Raw genomic sequence first — 21,760 nt, 5'->3', positions numbered from 1 at the left:
GACCCGGCGTGATTAGCAGGGGTTTATCCCTGTCACGTGCGAAGGTGAGAAGGATGAACGGATGCTGAGATTTCCATCAATGGTTCCTTTATTGATGGCTGGCTGTTGGTTCGCACCAGGAACTCTCAATGTACATGCAAGCCTCTGCCGGGAGTAAATGGCCGGCCAGGCCGAAAAGACGCTTTCAACTACATATTAAAGCGTACTTCTTTCTCCTACATGAACACATTCACTTTCGTGTTCTAAGCCGTGCCTTGTAGTCCACCACTTTCTTTGGGACTCCCCAGCTTATATATATAATCTATCCTGTCTGCTATGACAGGAATTTTGGAATGTTCTGGGTGCGGCCAATCTTACCTCCTAGCCACTAAAACAAATCACACAATGTTTTAGATACACGTAATAACAATCCATCACCCAGACGCCATCTATCAAAAACAGTTCAGCTCTTACTGCAAACTAATTCTGGATGTAGACATCACTGTTCGACTTTAGGCCATGCAACTCAAGAGCGAGTGGTATTTACAGAACTGACAACAAACAACGCACCAAGCGTTTGTTTTGTTTACAAACATAGCGAGGCATGCACCAAACGTCGTGCAGCTATAACAGCCACAGTACCGTTACAGATAAAACATACAAGATCGAAGTGACACATAATCCTTATACTTTACAACGTGTGGCTGTAGGTTGCCAAAATGTGTCTGGAATGCCATGCCCTAAAGAGCTAAAGCTAAGCATGTGCAGGCATAAATGTGTTCTTTTCTTTTAAATACAATTCAGAAAATTCAAGGCCTTTGAAAATCTGGATTTGTTTTGGTTCATTCGGGTGGTTCTTCAAAGTCATTTAATGAGAATCTATGACAGCAGAACTATGCTGATATAATGCACGTATACATCATTTTTGTGAAAAAATGTTCCTTTTCAAACATCAAGCAAAATCGTCTTGAGACCCTGTAGTCTATAGTGTTCTAGAATACAGACCAAATTTTTACCTGCAAACCCAGGCAGATTATGCTCAAGACTTCAAAAAGATGTCATCAAGTGCACTGATGTCATTTACATCAGCAGTCCTCAGCAAGACAACTAAGCAAATACACATGAAAATTCATGGTATATATCTGATTATGAAGGTCATGCATAATTACCTTAGCTGAATATGTATAGGTAACTTCCACTTACGGCCACGTGGAATCATGAACAAAAGAATTTCGTGGTCTTTCCTGGAGTGTGGCCTGTGTGCAGTGTGTGCAACTTTTTGTGTTGCAGATTCAACGTGGACTCCAGTGAAAGTTACCCATATGGGGCCAACTTAAAACTACAATTCACATGAAATTCTAAAAAGAATACTGACATGTACAAATCCTTTTTGAGTTTGTGACTGACCCTTTTGACATGTGTAACTGAAATATAGTTTGCTTAATTACTGTAAGGAACCTTGATAGGTAACTAAGATAGGAAATGAACATAAAGTTGAGTATGTTGGGGATATTCCATCGTTGATTCAGCATGTACATACTTAATACTGTAAACTACTGAATTCCTGACATACGTGTAGTGTATTGTGTGTTAGAATCAATGTTAAACAAAATGTTAGGGGTTTGCAAACATGTAGAGCGCAGTAACACCAGGGGGATATTCCATCATTACGATGTGTGCATATTACCAAATTCCTGACCTGAATATTTGTATTAGAATCAAACTTAAACAAAATGTATATCGAAAAGTACAGCATGTATTGACCAGTAGTTTTCCATGCATATAAAGTGCAATGACACAAAGGGAACTGGAAAATAACCCACGTATCAAGGAAAGTCCCCAAGGTAAAGCTGTAACCAATCCAGTGGGGGCTAGACTCAAACATGCCCAGGTGCCAAATAAACATCCAAGGGTAAGGATAACGGCACTTAATTCCTTGTTTCCCTGTCACAGTATGTTAAAAAATTACAGCAGGTGTTGGAACTGTTTTCATTTTTCATGATTATTTTGTGATTATGCCACCCTTTCTGAGAGTTTCTAGCAAAACTTAGATTTGGTAGCAAGGCTACCAAAGAGCTTGCCAGGAGACGTGAATGCAAAATTTCAGCTCAATACATAACATACTGACAGTCTGAACTGGTATTTTGAGGTGATTAATATTAATCACCAATGGAAGATACCCCGCTTGTGTCATTGTTCTCTGTGTGCATGTAAAACTTCAGTGCAATACATGCAGACAGTGCCCAGCATTATGGTGGGACGAAACCAGACTCTGCCCAAGGGAAACCCACTCCATCTGCAGGCTGCTGGCAGACCTTCCCACTTACAGCCAAAGAGAAAGTCAGCATAAACTCACAGCGGCCGCAATGGTTAAAGGCTCCTGGGTCATTACACTGTGCAAGCGTGCTAACAAACTGAGCCGCAGAGACCCCTTGTACTACAAGAGATACCACTCGTAACATTTACCTTAACACTGAGTGTAATAAACAACAGTTGTGAATGTTGTAATCTGCGGTATTTAATATGCACACAGCGTATCAACGACGAATCCTTGCTCTCATGTTATTGTGCTTTACCTGTATGTGAGACCTCAGCTCAGTACTTTTTGGGACACCACCCCAACATTTTGTTCAACACTGCTTTCCCTTTTAATTTGGACACCAAAACCAATGCCCAGGGTATAAGCTACGATATAAGCTAAAGTACAGGTGAGCTAAAAATGAATTAATGTGTTCTGATATGGGCAGTAATGGGAAACAAGGAATCAGGTGTAATACGCCTAAAGCTGTTACCCATCCAGTGGACTCTAGATTCAAACATTGGTCAAAGGCTGGTCGTGTTGCCTTCCAGCAAATAGTCACAATAGAAATGCAGTCACATGTCACAAGGTGTCTACTGTGAGACGAGTCTCTTGAGATGCTCGCATATAACTGATGAGTTATAATTCAACACAGTTCTGGGGAATGGGAATGGGGGCTGTCACATGGATTTTCCTTTGATATCCAGTCTAGGTAACAATACTTCGAGACTTGTTGATATTTTAAAAGTTTTGTTTGAGTAAGACCACAGTGGATGTAGTGTCACAACCATCCTTATTAACACTGAGAAACTGTTTCTGTCACACCTCAAACACCCTGTACCAGTACAATGCTTGTCCCTGGATTGTACAAGATCTCACTGGTCATGCTGGTCAGCAATCGTTGCTCTCTTCTGTGGTTTCAGACTGCAGAGGTTTGAACACTACCATCAAATCTTTGCCTGTATCACTGGCCTTACTCACTATGGCAAACTCCTTCAGATGGCCTGTTACAATCTTCAACATCTTACTGCGTTCCTCACCGCCTTCCTGCATGAACATCAACATATAACAGTATTTATTTACGTTTTGATCGTTATTTACCACCACACATTTACGCTGACAGCACCAACAGCTATAAATGAGCGTGAATAGTAACCTTGTGCTCCAATGATTAGTAGAAATCAATACAGTGCAACTGTATATTTCAGCACTTTATTTGCCATCATTTCCGATCACTCTAATTAATAAAGGTACGACTGCACAGACAACATGACCTTCATCAACCACTTGTTGTTATCAACTTCTTACAAACAGAGAGGGCCAGGGAATCTACATATTTCCTGTCTAAGAGCCGGTTTGAACAGCAGTCATCTGCATTAGGGAGTAAAAGGCAGGCACTTTTTATAACCACTCAGCCACACCCCGCTCCAATTTAAAACTTGCAAGTTTGCCTCCATTTTACATTTTCGACAAAACAATCTACAATTAAAGGCGGAAAATCTAACTGATTTCAGACTTTTATTTATTTATATTTATTTGATATATAGTGATGTAACACCATACTCAAGAATGGTTCATTTCTATGACAGAACTCAGAGTGGAGGACACCAGGCAAAGTCAGGGGAAACCAAGAGTTGCGAAGCCACTTAAGAGGTTGTTTCAATTCAGTTCTTGTCAACCTGTCAACGTTAGAAAGTATGTCGGAAAATACGAAACGAAGACAGTTTCTACAAGAGTTTGCTCAGTTTACATCAACAATGATTATTTGTTTATTTATTTTATTGGTGTTTAATACCATACTCAAGACTGTTTCACGTAAAGAATGGCAGCCAGCATTATGATGGGAGGAAACATGGCAGAACCCGACAGATGTATCACCGGAGAGAAAGCCAGCATGAGCTGGACTTGATCTCGCACAGAATGCATTGGTGAGAGGCTCTGGGTCATTGTGCCGGGCTGGCGTGCTAACCACCTCGTGCACAGAGGCCCCACGATGATTATGATTGCTGGCGTGTACATATATGTGTCTCTGAATCACTGTACATACATGCAGTAATGCATCAACCAATATATAATCCCATACACTGCCCGTGAAACATATGAGCAACACCCATACCTGAGGAGAAGAAAACTTTGTTGTGTTTACAATGAGCTTCACACGGTTTCCTTTCATCAGGTTTTGCTCCATCTGCTTCAGTTTTATGTCTAAATCATGCTGTGATATCTTAGTGGCCAGTCTGAAGGACTTCTCTGTGAGTTTTCCTTTCTTATTTTGTCGTTGTTCCATTTGTTGTTTATGCAAATCTTTGCCAGTCATCAGCTGATAGACCGGGTAAGGTTTGGCTGTTCCATCAACCTCCACCAGCTTAAGGCCACGTTTCTCAGCTTGAGCTTTAGCTTGATGCTTCGTAAGCACAGCCATCAGTTCATTCTCCAAACCAAATAGTTGGATTTTGGGGTTGTCTTGCTTGTCCAGCACAGCATTAACTTCTGATGTATTTGGCGACTTCTTCATCAACGTTCTTACAGAAGTATAATTGACAGAAACTGGTGAAGATATGCTATTATTTGTAAAAGATTTGTAAATAAGCAAACACTGAGGCATTCTGCTGTCCTCCACCAGTGCCCCTCTGTACAGCCTCAACCATGGCCTCAATAACTTCACCCACATCTTAGCTAATAACAATTGGTGCACCTGCAAAACATATAATATCATAAATCAATGAAAATCAAGCACAAACATATATGTGACTATTATGCAGAGACTATTATTATGCTTATATATGTAGTTATCTCCCCTTTAAAGTTGTGTGGCCAAAATGTGCATCCACTTAAATAACCAAATGACATGACTGCTTTCAATAAGTCGTCATAATATCACATGATTTCCGCAGTCTATGATAGCCAGAGACAACACAAATGTCATAGAGTAGTCACCTGTTATGGGATAGAATAGACAGAGGACAGCGCTGTGTCAGTCAATCCAGATAAATTTCTAATTCTGTTCACATTGTGGATAATTCTGACAAACTCGCATGACACCACGAAGTATAAATGATTTAAAACTAATAGAGAAATGCTTCATTTCTAATATCGCTAAAACTTGACTTCTGACATTGTCCTTTACATAGACAGTACATAATGACTCGGTTACCCTTGTCACCCTTGGGACTAGAGGCACTTAAAATGTGACTAATTCACTCAAAGATTAATGACCTAACTGCAAGCTGGGAGGTGGGGGTGGGGGGTGGTGGTGCCAAATTTGAGTCCAAATGTAAGACTAACTCATGCAAGCACTACAAGAAATGCACTTGTACCATAGCAGTGTAGCAATAACTCTGCAGGCCTATACGTCATCCTTTCAGGAATCATATGTTCAAAGGAAGTGACCCTAAGGTCACATGTGTATGTAACTGATCAAACATGAATTAACATTAGAGCCTCTACTCTACCACTTAGCAGCACACACTTTTTATCCTTCAGCATGACGGAAAAAGAGTTTGCCTTCAATCACTTGCACTGATGCACTAAAATGAGTTTCTGAGTGTTCTTACATGTATGTATGTATGCTTGGGGTATAATGTCCTACTTAACAATTTTTCAGTCATATGATGACGAGGAGTCATTAGTTGTGTGTACATATACTGTGTCTTCTTGTGGCAGGAATAGTCTGTGCGGCCAAAGTGCTGCTGCCACTGAAGTATCATGCCAAAGACACCAGACATGATACCTGACTCAGTTATAATTTTCTGACACCTGGTCAACCAGTCTTTTTTCCTTGTTCTAACCTCTCAGTGCTGACTGCCAAGCAAGGACTCTTATAGTCTTTGATATGACCTGACCCAGGGTCTGGGTCTCCTGACTTTGAGGCGGATGCTCTAACAATTAGGCCAACAAAGCAGCTAATGATCGTTCTTATATAAATACTCTCTATAAAAAAAGACTTGAAACACTGTACTCACTTTGGTTCAGCTTTTCATGGTTTGGTGCAAGCCTTTCAATGCAAACTTTGTCATACTGAAGGATGGGGTAGGAGTAAAGCCCCACAATATAATAGTATAAAGGAATTGGCTCTAGAATTGCAGTATTACACTGTATAACTAAATTTAAAAGAAATGACAACACTATACCAAACATACATATGTATCGATAAAGTCACATTTAAATATCACAGTTCAAAGTAAGCAAAAACGCCCACTTAGAGAAAACCGAACCGGCCGCCATGCTCACAGTTTTAACCAATCAAAGGCGAGATATTTCTACCATCCAAGAAGGCACCTGTTCCGCTGTGACATCACCCGTTCCTAGTTCACCATTTTGCCATGTAGAAGTAGTACTGTTAAATCAGCTGTTTTCCATCTGGTTATGAGGAAATTCTGTAATACCTTAAAGCCATTTTCAACGAGAAAGTGTTAGTGGAATACATCTGGCATTAATCCTCAAGACCAGGAGGCCACATGGTTGAAGTCATAAAGGGGATCGTGCTTCGCCCGACAAATGAGTATCTTGCCTCTAATACTCAAGAGTGTAGGGTACGGATGACATCGTGTTTAGGGTTTCTCTCAAATGGCATATTCCATGGCCTCGTAAGAATTTCAGATGAAAAGGAGATTTATGAAGTTATGAAGCATGTGATAAAAAATCCCTACGCTCGTTTTGGTCTGTGTGGGCCCCTCTTCTGAAATAACTGAAGCTGATTTTTTTTAAGTTAAATCGACATAAACTCAGCTTATTAAGCTATAAAACTGTCATGTTTGCCAGATCTGATGTATATCTACCTGATGAGTTTAGACATTTAAATGGGCAAGAATTTTTCAAACAATAAAGTTACCACAATGTTAACATACTTCCAAATACAGAAGATTGCTTTTAAGCTAGCATTGCAAAACCTGTCGTCTGCTTCTTTTTCTCTCAAGCTTTGCACAAGGACTCAAGGTTTCTGAAACGATCATTTCAATTTCGGAAGTTATGTTAAACTCGAAAACGGAAGTATAGCAATTATTTTAATATTTTTCATGGGCTCAGTATCTATCACATTAAAAACTTTGTTTTACATCGTTAACGTTTAGATTATCTAATAATTGTTTTAATGCTTCAGCGTCTGTAAATGCTGGCAGCCCTTTTTCATATTTTTAAGTATTTGCAGTTTTGTAAGGGTTCAGAGAACACGAAATAAGCTGAAAATGGCGGCACCAGAAAGCGTTGTCGAAGACGACGAAGCATGGCTGTATGGAGGTAATCAAAGATTTCATGTTAGAGCTAGAAATCAGTTAATCAGGCCACCAACAAATGTGCATCAAACGGCTAGTAGGTGAGGTCGCTAACTCACGATGATCGGAAATGCAGGAGAAAAAAGTAGCACTTCTGGCGCCGGTTACAACAACAACAGTCAACAATATTTTGTAGCGGCTGAAGCCTGAGAGACCATTTGTCATTTCTGTCTTTGCTTGTGATTGATCATTGTCACCTCCATGCCAGGCTCCATGAACACGTTATTTGAAGCAGACTTTATTCTGATCAAAAGGTTCTGATCCAGCATCCAAGTATATGTGGCGTAGTTGAGAGCTCCGCCTGAAAGTGCCATTAACCACTCGTTATAGCCTTCTGGAAATTAGTAGGTCCTAGCAGACCTGCTGCCAGGTAGAATTGCCGCACTAACCTTAACTTGAGCTTGGCTAGATCTGATAACAGTGTCATGCATTTACAAATGGTATCAGGGGCCAGGTTCCACTAAAGACGTGTTTGACAGAAATATGGCTCTAAATGACATTACCAAGTGAATTTAACTGGAGACTAGAGATTGATAAAATATGCCGAATTAAGTGTTCTTGTGCTAATGGTGATCAATTTGGTAAAATTTGGTTTATATATTCCATGGTATATTGGTATTTTGTAGACTTTCAAAATTGCAGCTATTAAACAACATATTCCTGTAGGACTTCCCAAAAACTAAAATAGGGATGAAGGAAGGAGTCTCACTTTGTTTCCCATGGATAAAACGGCAGGCTTACCGGTACTACAAAGCCTACTTTGTGAAAATCCATAACAAACCCTTTGACGGTGTAGGCACTGTAAATATAATCTCGACATTTAGCTCAGCAACATTTTTAGATGCTCAGCACTCTTGACTTGAACAATTCAAGTCGCTAGGCAGTAGGTTAGTAGGGCAGTTCTATGCAGAATGTTATGTTGACAGTGTCTATTCAGGAACACAGTCTGCTAGCAACCTGCAGATGATTACCTCCGGGCTCTGCCCGGTTTCCTCCCACCATAATGCTAGCTGCCATCGTCGTATAAGTGAAATGTTCTTGAGTACGTCATAAAACACCAGTCAAATAAATAAATCTCCAGAAACACCAACCAATGGTTAACTCAAAATTACAGCCACCTTAGAATATATCCCTGTAAGACCAAGAGCATAAGAACTGTGACACTGATAACATGATCTCTTTTCCTCTGTTCCAAGTCATACTTGTATATTATTTTCTATTACAAGACTCAGAAGAAAAGGATGAAAAGCCGGAAATTGCTAAAGGGTATGTTGATACTTAATCAGTGTAAGCATTTGATTGTGTTTGAATATATGCTGATATTTACATGTACTGTTATTACAGGCTTAATGTACATTGTTATAATTTCACTCTGTACTTCCTGAAAATCACAGAATGCATTTTCAAAACCTTTTGGGGCATAGGCAGACCCTTGACTCTTGACCCTTGACTTTGTACTGTGAGACTGTCCCAACCCCATCCCAATGTTAAAAACTTCTGGTGGTGAAAGAAAGTACATTTTCACTATTGTTATGTTTGTGATTACATGTTTAACTGCTTGTTATAGGGTGCCTGGTCGCCGCGAATCTGGGGTTAAGGGGCCTGCCGACAAAGAGGCTGGTGAGCTGGTGAGTGGAGACGGAGTGAGTGACTTTTACATCTGTGTCAGTCTGCATGCTCAGTCTGCATGCTGATAGGCCAGGTGCATTGAGTGAATTGGACAAGGGCTAAGATTGGCTATTAAAAGCATATGCTGATATCCCATTGGATATTAACTAAAATTTCAAATATTTGTAAAGCATTTATTAGCAGTATGTCATAACCTGAAAGTTGTTGGGCTAGTGGCTTTCTAATTTTCATTTTAAGTTCAAATCTGATTTATATGACGATATAATTGTATTGACTTAAAGAGGTATTCCAGCCCCAAGAGAAATCAAAGTGTCTTAGACTAATACTTTTTAAAGTAGTACCTGTTCACACAGGAATAGATGAGGCATTCTTTGTTGTACTGTGGGCCATTTCTGTTGTCATATATGGGACCATTACATGTGAAAAGAACGCTGTCAGACTCTTGAGAAAGGAACCTACTTTGATGATGTAGAAAATAACTAAGATTCGAATATACGTGTATAATTTCAGAAATACGTCTTTCTATCTTTGAAAGACTTTAGTACTTAAAGGAGTTAAGGGCAGTGATACATTTTCTTACTGTCATCTTTTTTTGTCTAATGTTTTTGTTGTAGATGATGTAACAGTGATGATGACTTGATATATTTATACTGTTGTGATTTTTTACTCTCTTTGTTCACCTTTTCTGATTGTTGTCTTGTTTTTCTGTTGTTAAGTAGATGATGTACCTGTCATAATAGTTATTCATGTTTTCAGAGTGGCGAGGAAGAGCAGGCTGATAAGAATGGCCAGACAGAAAAGCCTGAAGGGGATGAAGCTGAGAATGGCGGGGATGCTGTAGAGGGGTCAGATGATGACGATGACGACGATGATGATGTACAGGTTACTATTGGAGAAATCAAGACTGGACCTGCTGTCTATGAGTAAGTGTCTAGTAACCTTTCCCCTAATGCCAGTACCTGAATTATGCTCCATGTTATGATTGCATGCTGACTGAGTTGCTTTGTGGTGTCTGTGGCAAATGATCACAAAACCCAAATATCCAATAAATAGACATGCTTTCCAAGAAGATTTCAGTTGGTTCTGCTTGTATAAGAAACAGTTGTCTCTCGTCTGCTTTTATTCATATTTGTATTGAAACTGACCTTCAATTTAAATTTTTCAACTCACAGGGCCCCAAGGAATCTTTTCAAGAGCTCTGGGACATACCAAAAACCAGCAGGTAATCATTATAATTTGGACTTAAATGGCAGTGGCTAGGGCATGACAGCATTTGAGATGAATAGGTTAGATTAGTAGTCCTCTAAATGTCAGGGATAAGAGGCTGTCTTGGGTGGTAAACAACTTTTCTTGTAAACATTTGGATATGATACTTTTTGTGACTAAAAACATTCTCGGACCAAAAACTTTTGTTCTGACTTCATTTGTCACATGTAGCATTGAAGTTAAGTAGACATCTGAGGATTTTTGTGAATAAACTTAGCTAATGCCTCTTTTGTTATTGCAGCATCTACACAGAAAGCTCCGTCTAAAGGTTTAGACCTTGAGTCTCAAGGGTCCATCAACGGTACACCTGTCTATGAGTTTGACCTGGACAGTCTGCAAGCTGATGACAAGCCATGGAGAAAACCAGGTAAGAAGGTGGAGGTGTAGACGTGGAGTCTCAGGAGTCCATTAGAAAGCACTGACTGGATGGATCTTCATGGCTCATTACCTGTTGTCTTCACAATTCTGTTCAAGTGAGGCAGCACTATACTCCTAAATTTGTTAAATCACCATAAATCTGCAAGACTGTGTCTGTTTATTAAAACAGTGATCTACAACTGCTGTTCATCTTTTCCTTGGTCAATCACTGTTTAGTAGCAAATCTATTGATATTATTTATTCTAGGTTGTATTTGAGGGAAACTTTGTGTTTTTCATACCTACAGCAATACATATATGGCAGAAACAGGTTAGACCACATGTTCAGCTCCAAACAAATTTCTGTGGTCGCTGATCATAAGTGTTTTTTCAGTTAAATTATACTCCTTTAGTGAACCTTGAATTAGGCATCCATTGCTCCATTTTTTTGACACAGAACTGTAGGTCTGATTGTTATTAATCCTATGTGTTAAAAACCAATCAAATAGCAGATAAATTAATAAATGTATGACTCCAGGTAAATGGAGTCATCTCTTGTCTAGGCGTGGCATGATGTGTTGAAACCTAATGCTTGAACATGTAGCTGAGGATTGAATTTAAAAAGTTTTTATAAATATTTCACAACCATTACAGTTAACCTAACTGCACACTGCCAAGAAACTGAAATAACTGTTATGACAACAAAACAAATACAAAAGCATGTGAAACCCTGGCCTTATGATTTTGTGGTTTTGTTTTAAGGTGCTGACATCACAGATTACTTCAACTATGGGTTTAATGAGGACACTTGGAGGCAGTACTGTGAGAAACAGCGGAGGTTGAGGATGGAGTTGGGAGATAGAAAGGGATTTGTGAGTGCTCTTTTTTTCTAATATAATTAGCTGAAGTGTAAAGGTTTATTGAATATTTGATAGTGTTAAGTAATGCTTGTGATCATTTGTGATTGGGTTGCTTAATACAGAAATAGTAAAAAGCATCCAAAAGAATCTTTTTTTTTATTTCTGACACAACAAAATAGTGCATTAAGCTGGAAAGGTTTGCGTTGGGTATCAGAAATGGTTCCTAGAATAAACAAAATTGAGAGGAATAAGGATGAGTATTAGAAATTCCAGAATTGCATGTATACGGGCCTTTGCCTAAATACTGTTAATAAAGGAATTTGGTATGAATTAGAAATTTAAATTGCCAGATTGAGAAATTAAATCAGGGAGGGACGATGTGTACAGATTTATCTCCCTTGAAATTTCAGATCCCATCCACACCAGTCAGTAGACCGTCAACCAAAGAGGGATCCACAACATCATCGCCTTCCACATCAGGTAGCTATGTTATTTATTTTTATTTTTTAGTTGTTTTATAGTTGTGATATTTTCTATTTATATCTAAATTTAGTATGCTAAACTTTTGATGTTATATAAGAGCATTCTCCTGCAGAAATTGTGTATTAAACCAAACAGCAGCCATAGAAATGAAATAATTATAAGGATGAAATAATAAACGAGTGATATAGATATGTGATATAGTCACTCTGTCACATGTTACTTTTAGCGGTCACCCCCTCCAACAAAGACCTCTTCAGATCAGCTCAACCTCCCCCCAACAGAAAGATGTCTGGCACAATCGATGTTATTGGTAGTACAGCCAGAGACTCACGCAGACCCAGTGCTGCGGCTGAGCCAATCACAACCACTGATTCATCCAACTAGTAAGTGTCAGGTGAATTTAATGCAATCATTTTGTCAGATGTTATTGTTAAGTTTGGTAATCCTGGCTGTGGAGTTCTAATCACGTTAACTAATATGGGTTATGACATCATGAAGTGAAATAGTTCAATTTATGTTAAATTAAAAAAAAAAAAAAAAAAGCAACAGAAAATTAGACTGTTAAATAATACACCCCTTTATCAGTTTAATTATAAAAGGCATTGATTGATATAATTGTTTATGTCCCTTTATCAGTGGATAATGATATTTTGTCATACAGGTTTAGAATAACTGTCTTGTTTTAAAGACATATACTTTAATCACCATCTAGGTGCATAAATCATAACACTTGGTAAGCTGTTTGACCGCTCAGAAAAGCAGGATTGAAAAACAGGATCCCTATTATTTATTACTCAGGTTTACTTGAAAGCCTTTTTACACCCAAAGCAAACAGCAAATAAAAAAAAAAACAGTTCAGAAAAACTTCCTTTCTCTACACTCTTCATCCTTGACTTATGTGTTCCAGTCGGCGGTACCCAGCGGGTCCCCCACCCCCAGGCATTCCACCCCCTTTGCACCCTCCAGACTACAGCATGCCACCCCCAGGTATGCCTCCTCCAGGCATGGCCCCTCCAGGTAAGAACAATCCTTAGTGTCTACCGATTAGTTTTTGGTGGAATGTAATTTTTCTATATTGCAACAGGGAAAGTCCAATAAATACTTTAAAAATGAACGTGACTATTCATTATGACCGGCCAGGTAAACAACCTAAGCTTGTGCCTATGACTAAATTACACAGTTTACCCAATTCTGAGAGTTCATTGGTCTTAGAAAGGTGATTTGAAATTTGTTTGGAATTTATGATGATGCCCTACGGAAATCAGTATTGTAAAAAGACTTTTTTTTTGTCAGTCTGATGATATTCTAGCTTGGGCTATTAGCAATCCACTTATCTGCCCACTTGGTTTCAGGTGTGCCGCCTATACCGGGTGTCTCTGTGCCACCCCCTGGGTACTCTGCACCACCTGTCAGTTCCTATGACAATTTAGGTGAGTACAGGTGTTGTACCAGTAATATGATGTTGTTTGGCCATGATGTCATATGTGGCTATGTTTGGTGTTTTATCTCAGACTCTCAGAGTGCATGGGGTTTCAGAATTGTACTCACAGTTGTATAATTCAATTTTTAATTGAACGTTTACAAAAACTTTGTGCTGTTATTGAAGAGATAGTATTTGCATGCTTATTACATGAGATACAAAGTTTGAAATTTTATGTAATAATTTCTAAACCCTCCAACAAAAAATTATAAAAAAAACACAAAATGATTGCCCCATAATATTGTAATGTTACATATCTTAGATAAGATTAGAACTTCGAAAATTTACATGAAATCTACAAATCTGAAAAACGCAAAAAACACTTGTAAAATAAGGAGGTCACACAGTTCTTGAAAGATTGATCAGAGCCTTTATACCTCAGTGTGATATGGTATGTTTCAGTGTATTACCCGCCCCCAGGGTCAGGACCTCCCGCTGACAGGTAAGGATTCCAGTGGGGTAATGTGTGTTAGACCTGGTAAAACAAGAGGCTCATGGACTTATCTACATATATATACAGTAAAACTTTCCAACATCCACACATCTAAAAACCGACATTTTGTCAATACCGACCATGCCGCTTGGTAATCTTTTGTTTCATTTACTTATATTTCATTACATTAACCTTGGCTCATAGACCTTCTAAGAGTAACAGATGTAGTTTAGAAATGTTCCACTTCTTCAGTCTTACTAGACTTTCTCAAAACACAGAGCTAGTCAATATAAGTTCATTGTTGGATGAACTATGATCAGCGGTATGCTAAGATGAAAGCAGTTTTACCGTGGCAAGTATGAAACTCTGGGTGATAAAACAACGCTTTAGAAATGCCTTCATGCATGTGTATGCATATATGTTTAAGTGCTGCAGCATGTATACTCACTGTTGTTGTTTTTTTTTTTTTGTTTTTTTTTAATTTAGTCCATTGCATATTTAAAGAAATAAAATTTGGTACAAATGAAACTGGTACAAATGAAAAATTCACCTTAGTTGGTAAATAACAACATCTGTACAAGGAAGTGACTTATTCTTGTTGCTGCACATGAAACCGACATCTTGTCACAAAGGAACATTTTTCGCGGTATCGGGCATGGTCAGTTTGCACAGGTCTTACTGTAATAGGGGTTATCACAACTACAAAGCACAAATCATACAGGTAGAGACTAATCATTCCTTGAATATACTGATAATTGTGATGGTTATTATACACATGTATTAGTTTCACTTTCATATGTGTCAATACTCTCTTGGTTGCCAGTTCTGATCTAAATATTCACAGTGGTATTTAATCTTTATACCTAATTTCAGGAGCAGCAGTTCATACGAAAACCGGACGACGTATCCTTACAATACCCAATACAACACACCATACAATTCCACACCCTCATGGGATTCCAGGTAAGTCCTGAGAAAATTCATCTAAACCACTTAATTTGTGATTTTAACAAGATGATGTTTTCAAATTAAAATAAGCATTAGCTGATTTGCCAAGTAATCAGTCTAATGTAGTCTTCAAAATATAAATTTTTTGGTAAATAAATTCAGTGTGAACAGGTCTTAGTGTCACTATCTGTCATGCTTTGCTTCACTTTCCTGTTTCAGGCCAACAGAGTACAACTGGAACTATGAAAACCGCAGGGGAAGTCCCGACTCAGACTCAGATTTTAGTGTGTATGTATTGATGTACATTCCTATTTGAGTGTGTGTATATCTTCATATTTCTGTAGTCATCTTGTAACAATACTGTTGTATGAGCGAGGCTGCCTCCCTCACTGAATATATTGATTTGAATGTCATTGATGGACTTTTTTTGACAATCATGCATCTATCTGTAGCACATCTAGTACAATGAATTGAAGTCAGATTACAGATTAAAGATGTTACCATTTTTTATCGGCCTGTCCATATTAAATTGTGACTATTTTCCTTCCCTTTCTTATTTCCCTGTTTCCAGTCAACTCTAAAATAGATAAAATAATAAGTTTTTGTGTAGATCTCAGATTAAGCAGGTGAATGAAAACAATAATGTTTAGTATCTTAAGTGATTAAGTTGTCCATGAATCATTGGGTGTTTACAGTTCTGATGAGGAGAGGGATTACAGATATTCCGGCAGCTCTTCTAGCAGGAGGGATTATTATGATAGGGGGGATAGGTAAGTTTGAGGGATTATTATGATAGGGGGAGATAGGTAAGTTTGATGGATTATTATGATAGGGGGGATAGGTAAGATTGAGGGATTATTATGATAGGGGGGGATAGGTAAGATTGAGGGATTATGGTGATGGGAATAGGTTAGTTTGAGGGATTGTTGTGATGGGGATAGGTAAATCAGGGATTGTTGTGATGGGGATAGATGTCTGAGGGATTATGGTGATGGGAATAGGTTAGTTTGAGGGATTCTTGTGATGGGGATAGGTAATTATGAGGAATTATCATGTTGGGATAGGTAATTATGAGGGATTATGGTGATGGGGATCAGGAGGAATGGGTAAGTTGGAGGATTTACTGGGTTGGGGGATAGGTCAGTCTGAGGGATTATTGTGATAGGGAGAGTGGGTAAGTCTGAGGGTTTACTGGGATGGGGGATAGGTCAGTCTGAGGGATTATTGTGTTAGGGAGAGTGGGTAAGTCTGAGGGTTTACTGGGTTGGGGGATAGGTCAGTCTGAGGGATTATTGTCTTGGGGAGAGTGGGTAAGTCTGAGGGGTTGCTGGGATGGGGGATAGGTCAGTCTGAGGGATTATTGTGTCTAGGGGAATGGGTAAGTCTGAGGGGTTACTGAGATGGGGGATAGGTCAGTCTGAGGGATTATTGTGTCAGGAGAAATGTGTAAGTCTGAGGGGTTACTGGGATGGGGGATAGGTCAGTCTGAGGGATTATTGTGTCTAGGGGAAGGGGTAAGTCTGAGGGGTTACTGGGATGGGGGATAGGTCAGTCTGAGGAATTATTGTGTCTGGGGAAATTGGTAAGTCTGAGGGGTTACTGGGATGGGGGATAGGTCAGTCCGAGGGATTATTGTGTCAGGGGAAGTGGGTAAGTCTGAGGGGTTACTGGGATGGGGGATAGGTTAGTCTGAGGGATTATTGTGTCAGGGGAAAGGGGTAAGTCTGAGGGGTTGCTGGGATGGGGGATAGGTCAGTCTGAGGGTTTATTGTGTCAGGGAGAGTGTGTAAGTCTGAGGGTTTACTAGGGATGGTTGATAGGTCAGTCTGAGGGATTATTGTGTCTAGGGGAATGGGTAAGTCTGAGGGTTTATTGGGATGGGGGATAGGTCAGTCTGAGGGATTATTGTGTCTTGGGTAATGGGTAAGTCTGAGGGGTTACTGGGATGGGGGATAGGTCAATCTGAGGGATTATTGTGTTAGGGAGAGTGGGTATGTCTGAGGGTTTACTGGGACGGGGGATAGGTCAGTCTGAGGGATTATTGTGTCTAGGGGAATGGGTAAGTCTGAGGGTTTATTGGGATGGAGGATAGGTCAGTCTGAGGGATTATTGTGTCAGGGAGAGTGGGTAAGTCTGAGGGTTTACTGGGATGGGTGATAGGTCAGTCTGAGGGATTATTGTGTCTAGGGGATTGGGTAAGTCTGAGGGTTTATTGGGATGGGGGATAGGTCAGTCTGAGGGATTATTGTGTCAGGGAGAGTGGGTAAGTCTGAGGGGTTACTGGGATGGGTGATAGGTCAGTCTGAGGGATTATTGTGTCTAGGGGAATGGGTAAGTCTGAGGGTTTATTGGGATGGGGGATAGGTCAGTCTGAGGGATTATTGTGTCTAGGGGAATGGGTAAGTCTGAGGGTTTATTGGGATGGAGGATAGGTCAGTCTGAGGGATTATTGTGTCTAGGGGAATGGGTAAGTCTGAGGGTTTATTGGGATGGAGGATAGGTCAGTCTGAGGGATTATTGTGTCAGGGAGAGTGGGTAAGTCTGAGGGTTTACTGGGATGGGTGATAGGTCAGTCTGAGGGATTATTGTGTCTAGGGGAATGGGTAAGTCTGAGGGGTTACTGGGATGGAGGATAGGTCAGTCTGAGGGATTATTGTGTCAGGGAGAGTGGGTATGTCTGAGGGTTTATTGGGATGGAGGATAGGTCAGTCTGAGGGATTATTGTGTCTAAAGGAATGGGTAAGTCTGAGGGTTTATTGGGATGGAGGATAGGTCAGTCTGAGGGATTATTGTGTCAGGGAGAGTGGGTAAGTCTGAGGGTTTATTGGGATGGAGGATAGGTCAGTCTGAGGGATTATTGTGTCTTGGGTAATGGGTAAGTCTGAGGGGTTACTGGGATGGGGGATAGGTCAGTCTGAGGGATTATTGTGTCAGGGAGAGTGGGTATGTCTGAGGGTTTACTGGGATGGGGGATAGGTCAGTCTGAGGGATTATTGTGTCAGGGAGAGTGGGTAAGTCTGAGGGATTACTGGGATGGGGATAGGTCAGTCTGAGGGATTATTGTGTCAGGGGGAAGGGGTAAGTCTGAGGGGTTGCTGGGATGGGGGATAGGTCAGTCTGAGGGATTATTGTGTCAGGGAGAGTGTGTAAGTCTGAGGGTTTACTAGGGATGGTTGATAGGTCAGTCTGAGGGATTATTGTGTCAGGGAGAGTGGGTATGTCTGAGGGTTTATTGGGATGGGGGATAGGTCAGTCTGAGGGATTATTGTGTCTAGGGGAATGGGTAAGTCTGAGGGTTTATTGGGATGGAGGATAGGTCAGTCTGAGGGATTATTGTGTTAGGGAGAGTGGGTAAGCCTGAGGGTTTACTGGGATGGGGGATAGGTCAGTCTGAGGGATTATTGTGTCAGGGGGAATTGGTAAGTCTGAGGGGTTACTGGGATGGGGGATAGGTTAGTCTGAGGGATTATTGTGTCAGGGGGAAGGGGTAAGTCTGAGGGGTTGCTGGGATGGGTGATAGGTCAGTCTGAGGGATTATTGTGTCAGGGAGAGTGGGTAAGTCTGAGGGATTACTGGGATGGGGATAGGTCAGTCTGAGGGATTATTGTGTCTAGGGGAATGGGTAAGTCTGAGGGTTTATTGGGATGGAGGATAGGTCAGTCTGAGGGATTATTGTGTCAGGGAGAGTGGGTAAGTCTGAGGGGTTACTGGGATGGGTGATAGGTCAGTCTGAGGGATTATTGTGTCTAGGGGAATGGGTAAGTCTGAGGGTTTATTGGGATGGAGGATAGGTCAGTCTGAATGATTATTGTGTCAGGGAGAGTGGGTAAGTCTGAGGGTTTACTGGGATGGTTGATAGGTCAGTCTGAGGGATTATTGTGTCAGGGGAAATGGGTAAGTCTGAGGGGTTACTGGGATGGGGGATAGGTCAGTCTGAGGGATTAGTGCGTTAGGAGGAATGGGTAAGTCTGAGGGTTTACTGGGATGGAGGATGTTGTTAGTTAATGACCCAACTTGTACCACACATCACAATCCACTTAGTCAATATTTTTTTATGCAATAGTCCAAGTGTCTGAATCAGATACTACTTGTGTACATATACATCCACTGTCATTCATTTGTTTTTTGGGCAATAGTCATAGTGTTGACAAGTGCACATCATCTTTGTTAATAATGGTATTTAATTGTGTTTATAGCTGAAGTGCATTGTGTGTTAATTTGCTTTGGCGCACAAAATGCAAATGAATGTTTACTTTCTGTTTATGGAGATTTGTACATGATATGCATGATTAAATGTTAACATTTGATGAACATTTTTGTTTTAGTCGGGACTCATATTATCGTGACCGTGAGAGGGACCGTGACCGAGATAGGGACAGGGAGCGAGGACGAGAGCGTGATCGGGACAAGTCACGGGATCGAGACAGGGACCGTAGTCATAGAGACCGTGATCGCTCAGAGCGAGACTCTGAAAAACACAGGTCATCTCGCAGGTAATAGGCATTTCTCTGCGTGTGATCTCACTGTAACATGGAACATGCTTTGATTCAATACACATAGCTAAGCTTTCAGTAGTTTTGAAGAAGAGTTATTTTTCTATTTACTTCTGTTTTGAAGGTTTATCATGGTTGCCTAACTTCGCAGAAAGTAGGATTACTTTACTTGACTGTATCATTACAACAGCATTCCAAAAGGTTCTTTTGGCAGATGCTTTTAACTTTGTTTCAGAAACATGATTTAATTAATCTGTCCTAGTCACTCATCAGCAGGCCAAATTGTTTATAACACATTCTGTGGTCCCTTGCTGACTTATGCCGATATAATGTTGCTCACCCTGCAGGTAATTGGTTTTAAAGCCAGCTCAAACCCTGACAGGTACCTGGTAAAGAGCCTTTTGTTTTCTCTTGATTTTGTCAGCAGGTTTACTTGTATGTGAATGTTTGTATCCTTGAATGGTGCTGTCATAAAATGATCAAAATTAATGTATTTTAGTACATTATATTTTTAAGGTGCACATTTTAGTACATTGTATTTTTAAGGTGCACATTTTAGTACATTGTATTTTTAAGGTGAACATTTTGCCTGATTCTGCTGGATTTATTCATCTTATAGGGACAGTTTTTTGGCCTCATTAACATCTCGTCAAAAAAATTTAATTGTTGGCGTTAAAAGTATCCTTTTTAGAGCCTTTAGGTGAAAGTGCATTTCTACATACCAAACATTAGGAGAAATGTTTGATGAAATTGACGTTTTAGCTCAAGAAAGCAAACAAGTTTAGCCCTATGAAGCATTATGATAAACTCTTCTCTTGTATGTTACAGGAAAGCTCGGGATGCTGGAGAAGAAGAGAGTGATCATCACAGATCAAAACACAAGAAAAGTAAACGTTCTAAAAGAGACCGCGAAGAGGAAAACATGGAAACCACCACAGCTACAGAAGAGGCAGCTGCGTAAGAGGGGGTAACTCTGCTGGACTTGTTAATCTGCCTCTGTTCCAACAGTGCAACCATATTTATGAACAGCCACTCTTCTGGAAAAGTCAGTGACACGCTTTTGATACACAAACCTATTGGAGATCTTGTTTCTTGAAAGAAAACTCAATTTTCAGACTGCTGTATGAGTATCGACTTAGGTTAAAGTTCGAGCTGGAACTTGAGGTTATAAGAAATGGAGCCAGTACCCCAGTTCACTTCATTGTTGTGGTGTATGTAGGTTTGAGTAAAGCGTTCATAAACACTGTCCGTGAGTGATCACCACGGATTCGTAAACCCGCTTCTCTGTTGTCATCCAATCATAAGCTGTCATCAAATAATGTAAATATTTCCATTTTGGTAGTCTGTGCACCCAGAATAACAAGAATTGTTCTACTCTATGTACAATGGGACTCATTTTGAATTCTGTAATACATATACCATTTCACCAAATCAGTAGTGAGAAGGAATGGTACCAAGGACTAAAGTTGTCTTCATCTCTTTTCTTCTCACACATATAACACAGCCAAACCATAGGTTAACTTTAAAAAAAGTTAGTATGATTATGTCTCCTACTAAGTGTGTTATCTCTAGTAGTATAAGGCAAAGCTTTACCAAATTTGGTTTGCGGGTTATTGATCTGAAACCCTGATCAACTTGTCCGGTATGTATGCATCCATACACCTGCCTGTGTGGGTCTGTATGTAGACATTGTAACAGGCTGTAACCTCATCTCTGCGATATCTCCTGAATTAATGGACCAACAGTTGGGGTATTCTGTGTATAGGGAGTGGGTGTACTAATCATTAGCGCAGACACGTGGTGGGCTCTGTCCTGGTCTGAAACAAGGAGGTCATGGATTCCTTCACTCTTCAGTGTTCTTAGGGACTTAGTGACAGTTATTGTATCACATGACATGTTCACTACTTCAAATGCTTGAAACCTACCGATGGCCGTTGGTTTCCACTGGGCTCTGCTGTCACCATAATAATACTCTTGAAATACATTCTTGAGCACAACATAAAACACCAATAAAACATAAAACGCCAATAACTGAATGAACCAAAAGCTTGAAGCAGGAAGTCATTTTTTGACCAGAAATGACTTACTTGACCTGCAGTGTAAGCCATGGGGACATTACCTTAGTTTGTCTCCAGCAACATTTACTCTACTTCTTTCTGCTGACAATAATGTTCTGCTATAAAGCATATCATATTTCAGTAATAGCTGAATGTGGAATAGCACTGCTGTCGTTGTCTGTACAGTTTCATACCCTGTGTCTTATG

The 21,760-nt window shown here is 40.1% G+C and overlaps 2 protein-coding genes across 7 annotated transcripts; one reads left to right on the top strand and one right to left on the bottom strand.

Moving 5' to 3' along the window:
• Positions 1-87: 87 nt before the first annotated feature.
• LOC135472844 (translation initiation factor IF-3-like) lies at positions 88-7,220 on the bottom strand. Of its 4 annotated transcripts, none has more exons than XM_064752544.1 (4): positions 7,126-7,220; positions 6,509-6,654; positions 4,395-4,973; positions 88-3,325 (listed from the first exon to the last, which is right to left on the bottom strand). In XM_064752544.1, the coding sequence occupies exons 3-4, from the start codon at positions 4,947-4,949 to the stop codon at positions 3,170-3,172; spliced, it is 711 nt and encodes a 236-aa protein (XP_064608614.1). In that variant the 5' UTR covers positions 4,950-4,973; positions 6,509-6,654; positions 7,126-7,220; the 3' UTR covers positions 88-3,169. The 4 variants fall into 4 exon arrangements, with proteins under 4 accessions (XP_064608614.1, XP_064608612.1, XP_064608613.1 ...); XM_064752542.1 differs by having other exon boundaries at positions 6,542-6,654; XM_064752543.1 differs by having other exon boundaries at positions 6,557-6,654.
• Positions 7,221-7,445: 225 nt separating this feature from the next.
• Positions 7,446-20,838, top strand: LOC135473728 (pre-mRNA 3'-end-processing factor FIP1-like). 3 transcript variants are annotated; one of them, XM_064753597.1, is made up of 17 exons: positions 7,446-7,513; positions 8,775-8,814; positions 9,116-9,176; positions 9,934-10,100; positions 10,350-10,399; positions 10,685-10,810; positions 11,562-11,671; positions 12,070-12,139; positions 12,369-12,525; positions 13,050-13,159; positions 13,495-13,572; positions 14,025-14,064; positions 14,929-15,018; positions 15,223-15,291; positions 15,699-15,773; positions 19,329-19,496; positions 20,325-20,838. In XM_064753597.1, the coding sequence occupies exons 1-17, from the start codon at positions 7,462-7,464 to the stop codon at positions 20,455-20,457; spliced, it is 1,596 nt and encodes a 531-aa protein (XP_064609667.1). In that variant the 5' UTR covers positions 7,446-7,461; the 3' UTR covers positions 20,458-20,838. The 3 variants fall into 3 exon arrangements, with proteins under 3 accessions (XP_064609667.1, XP_064609666.1, XP_064609668.1); XM_064753596.1 differs by having other exon boundaries at positions 9,116-9,191; XM_064753598.1 differs by lacking the exon at positions 15,699-15,773 and having other exon boundaries at positions 9,116-9,191.
• The last annotated feature ends 922 nt before the right edge of the window (positions 20,839-21,760 follow it).

This window comes from Liolophura sinensis, chromosome 8 (genome assembly GCF_032854445.1).
Source record: "Liolophura sinensis isolate JHLJ2023 chromosome 8, CUHK_Ljap_v2, whole genome shotgun sequence".
NCBI lineage: Eukaryota > Metazoa > Mollusca > Polyplacophora > Chitonida > Chitonidae > Liolophura > Liolophura sinensis.
This window is presented reverse-complemented; position numbering and strand designations above follow the sequence as displayed.

What these genes read in the sequence shown, in the direction of transcription:
- LOC135473728 (XM_064753596.1), top strand. Translation starts at nt 7,462, where the DNA reads ATGGCGGCACCAGAAAGCGTTGTCGAAGACGACGAAGCATGGCTGTAT. An exon ending in CGAAGCATGGCTGTATGGAG is followed by an intron (nt 7,514 to 8,774) that starts GTAATCAAAGAT and finishes TTCTATTACAAG; the next exon opens with ACTCAGAAGAAAAGGATGAA. An exon ending in GACATACCAAAAACCAGCAG is followed by an intron (nt 10,400 to 10,684) that starts GTAATCATTATA and finishes TTGTTATTGCAG; the next exon opens with CATCTACACAGAAAGCTCCG.
- LOC135472844 (XM_064752542.1), bottom strand. An exon ending in CAAAGTTTTCTTCTCCTCAG is followed by an intron (nt 3,326 to 4,394) that starts GTATGGGTGTTG and finishes ATGTTCATGCAG; the next exon opens with GAAGGCGGTGAGGAACGCAG.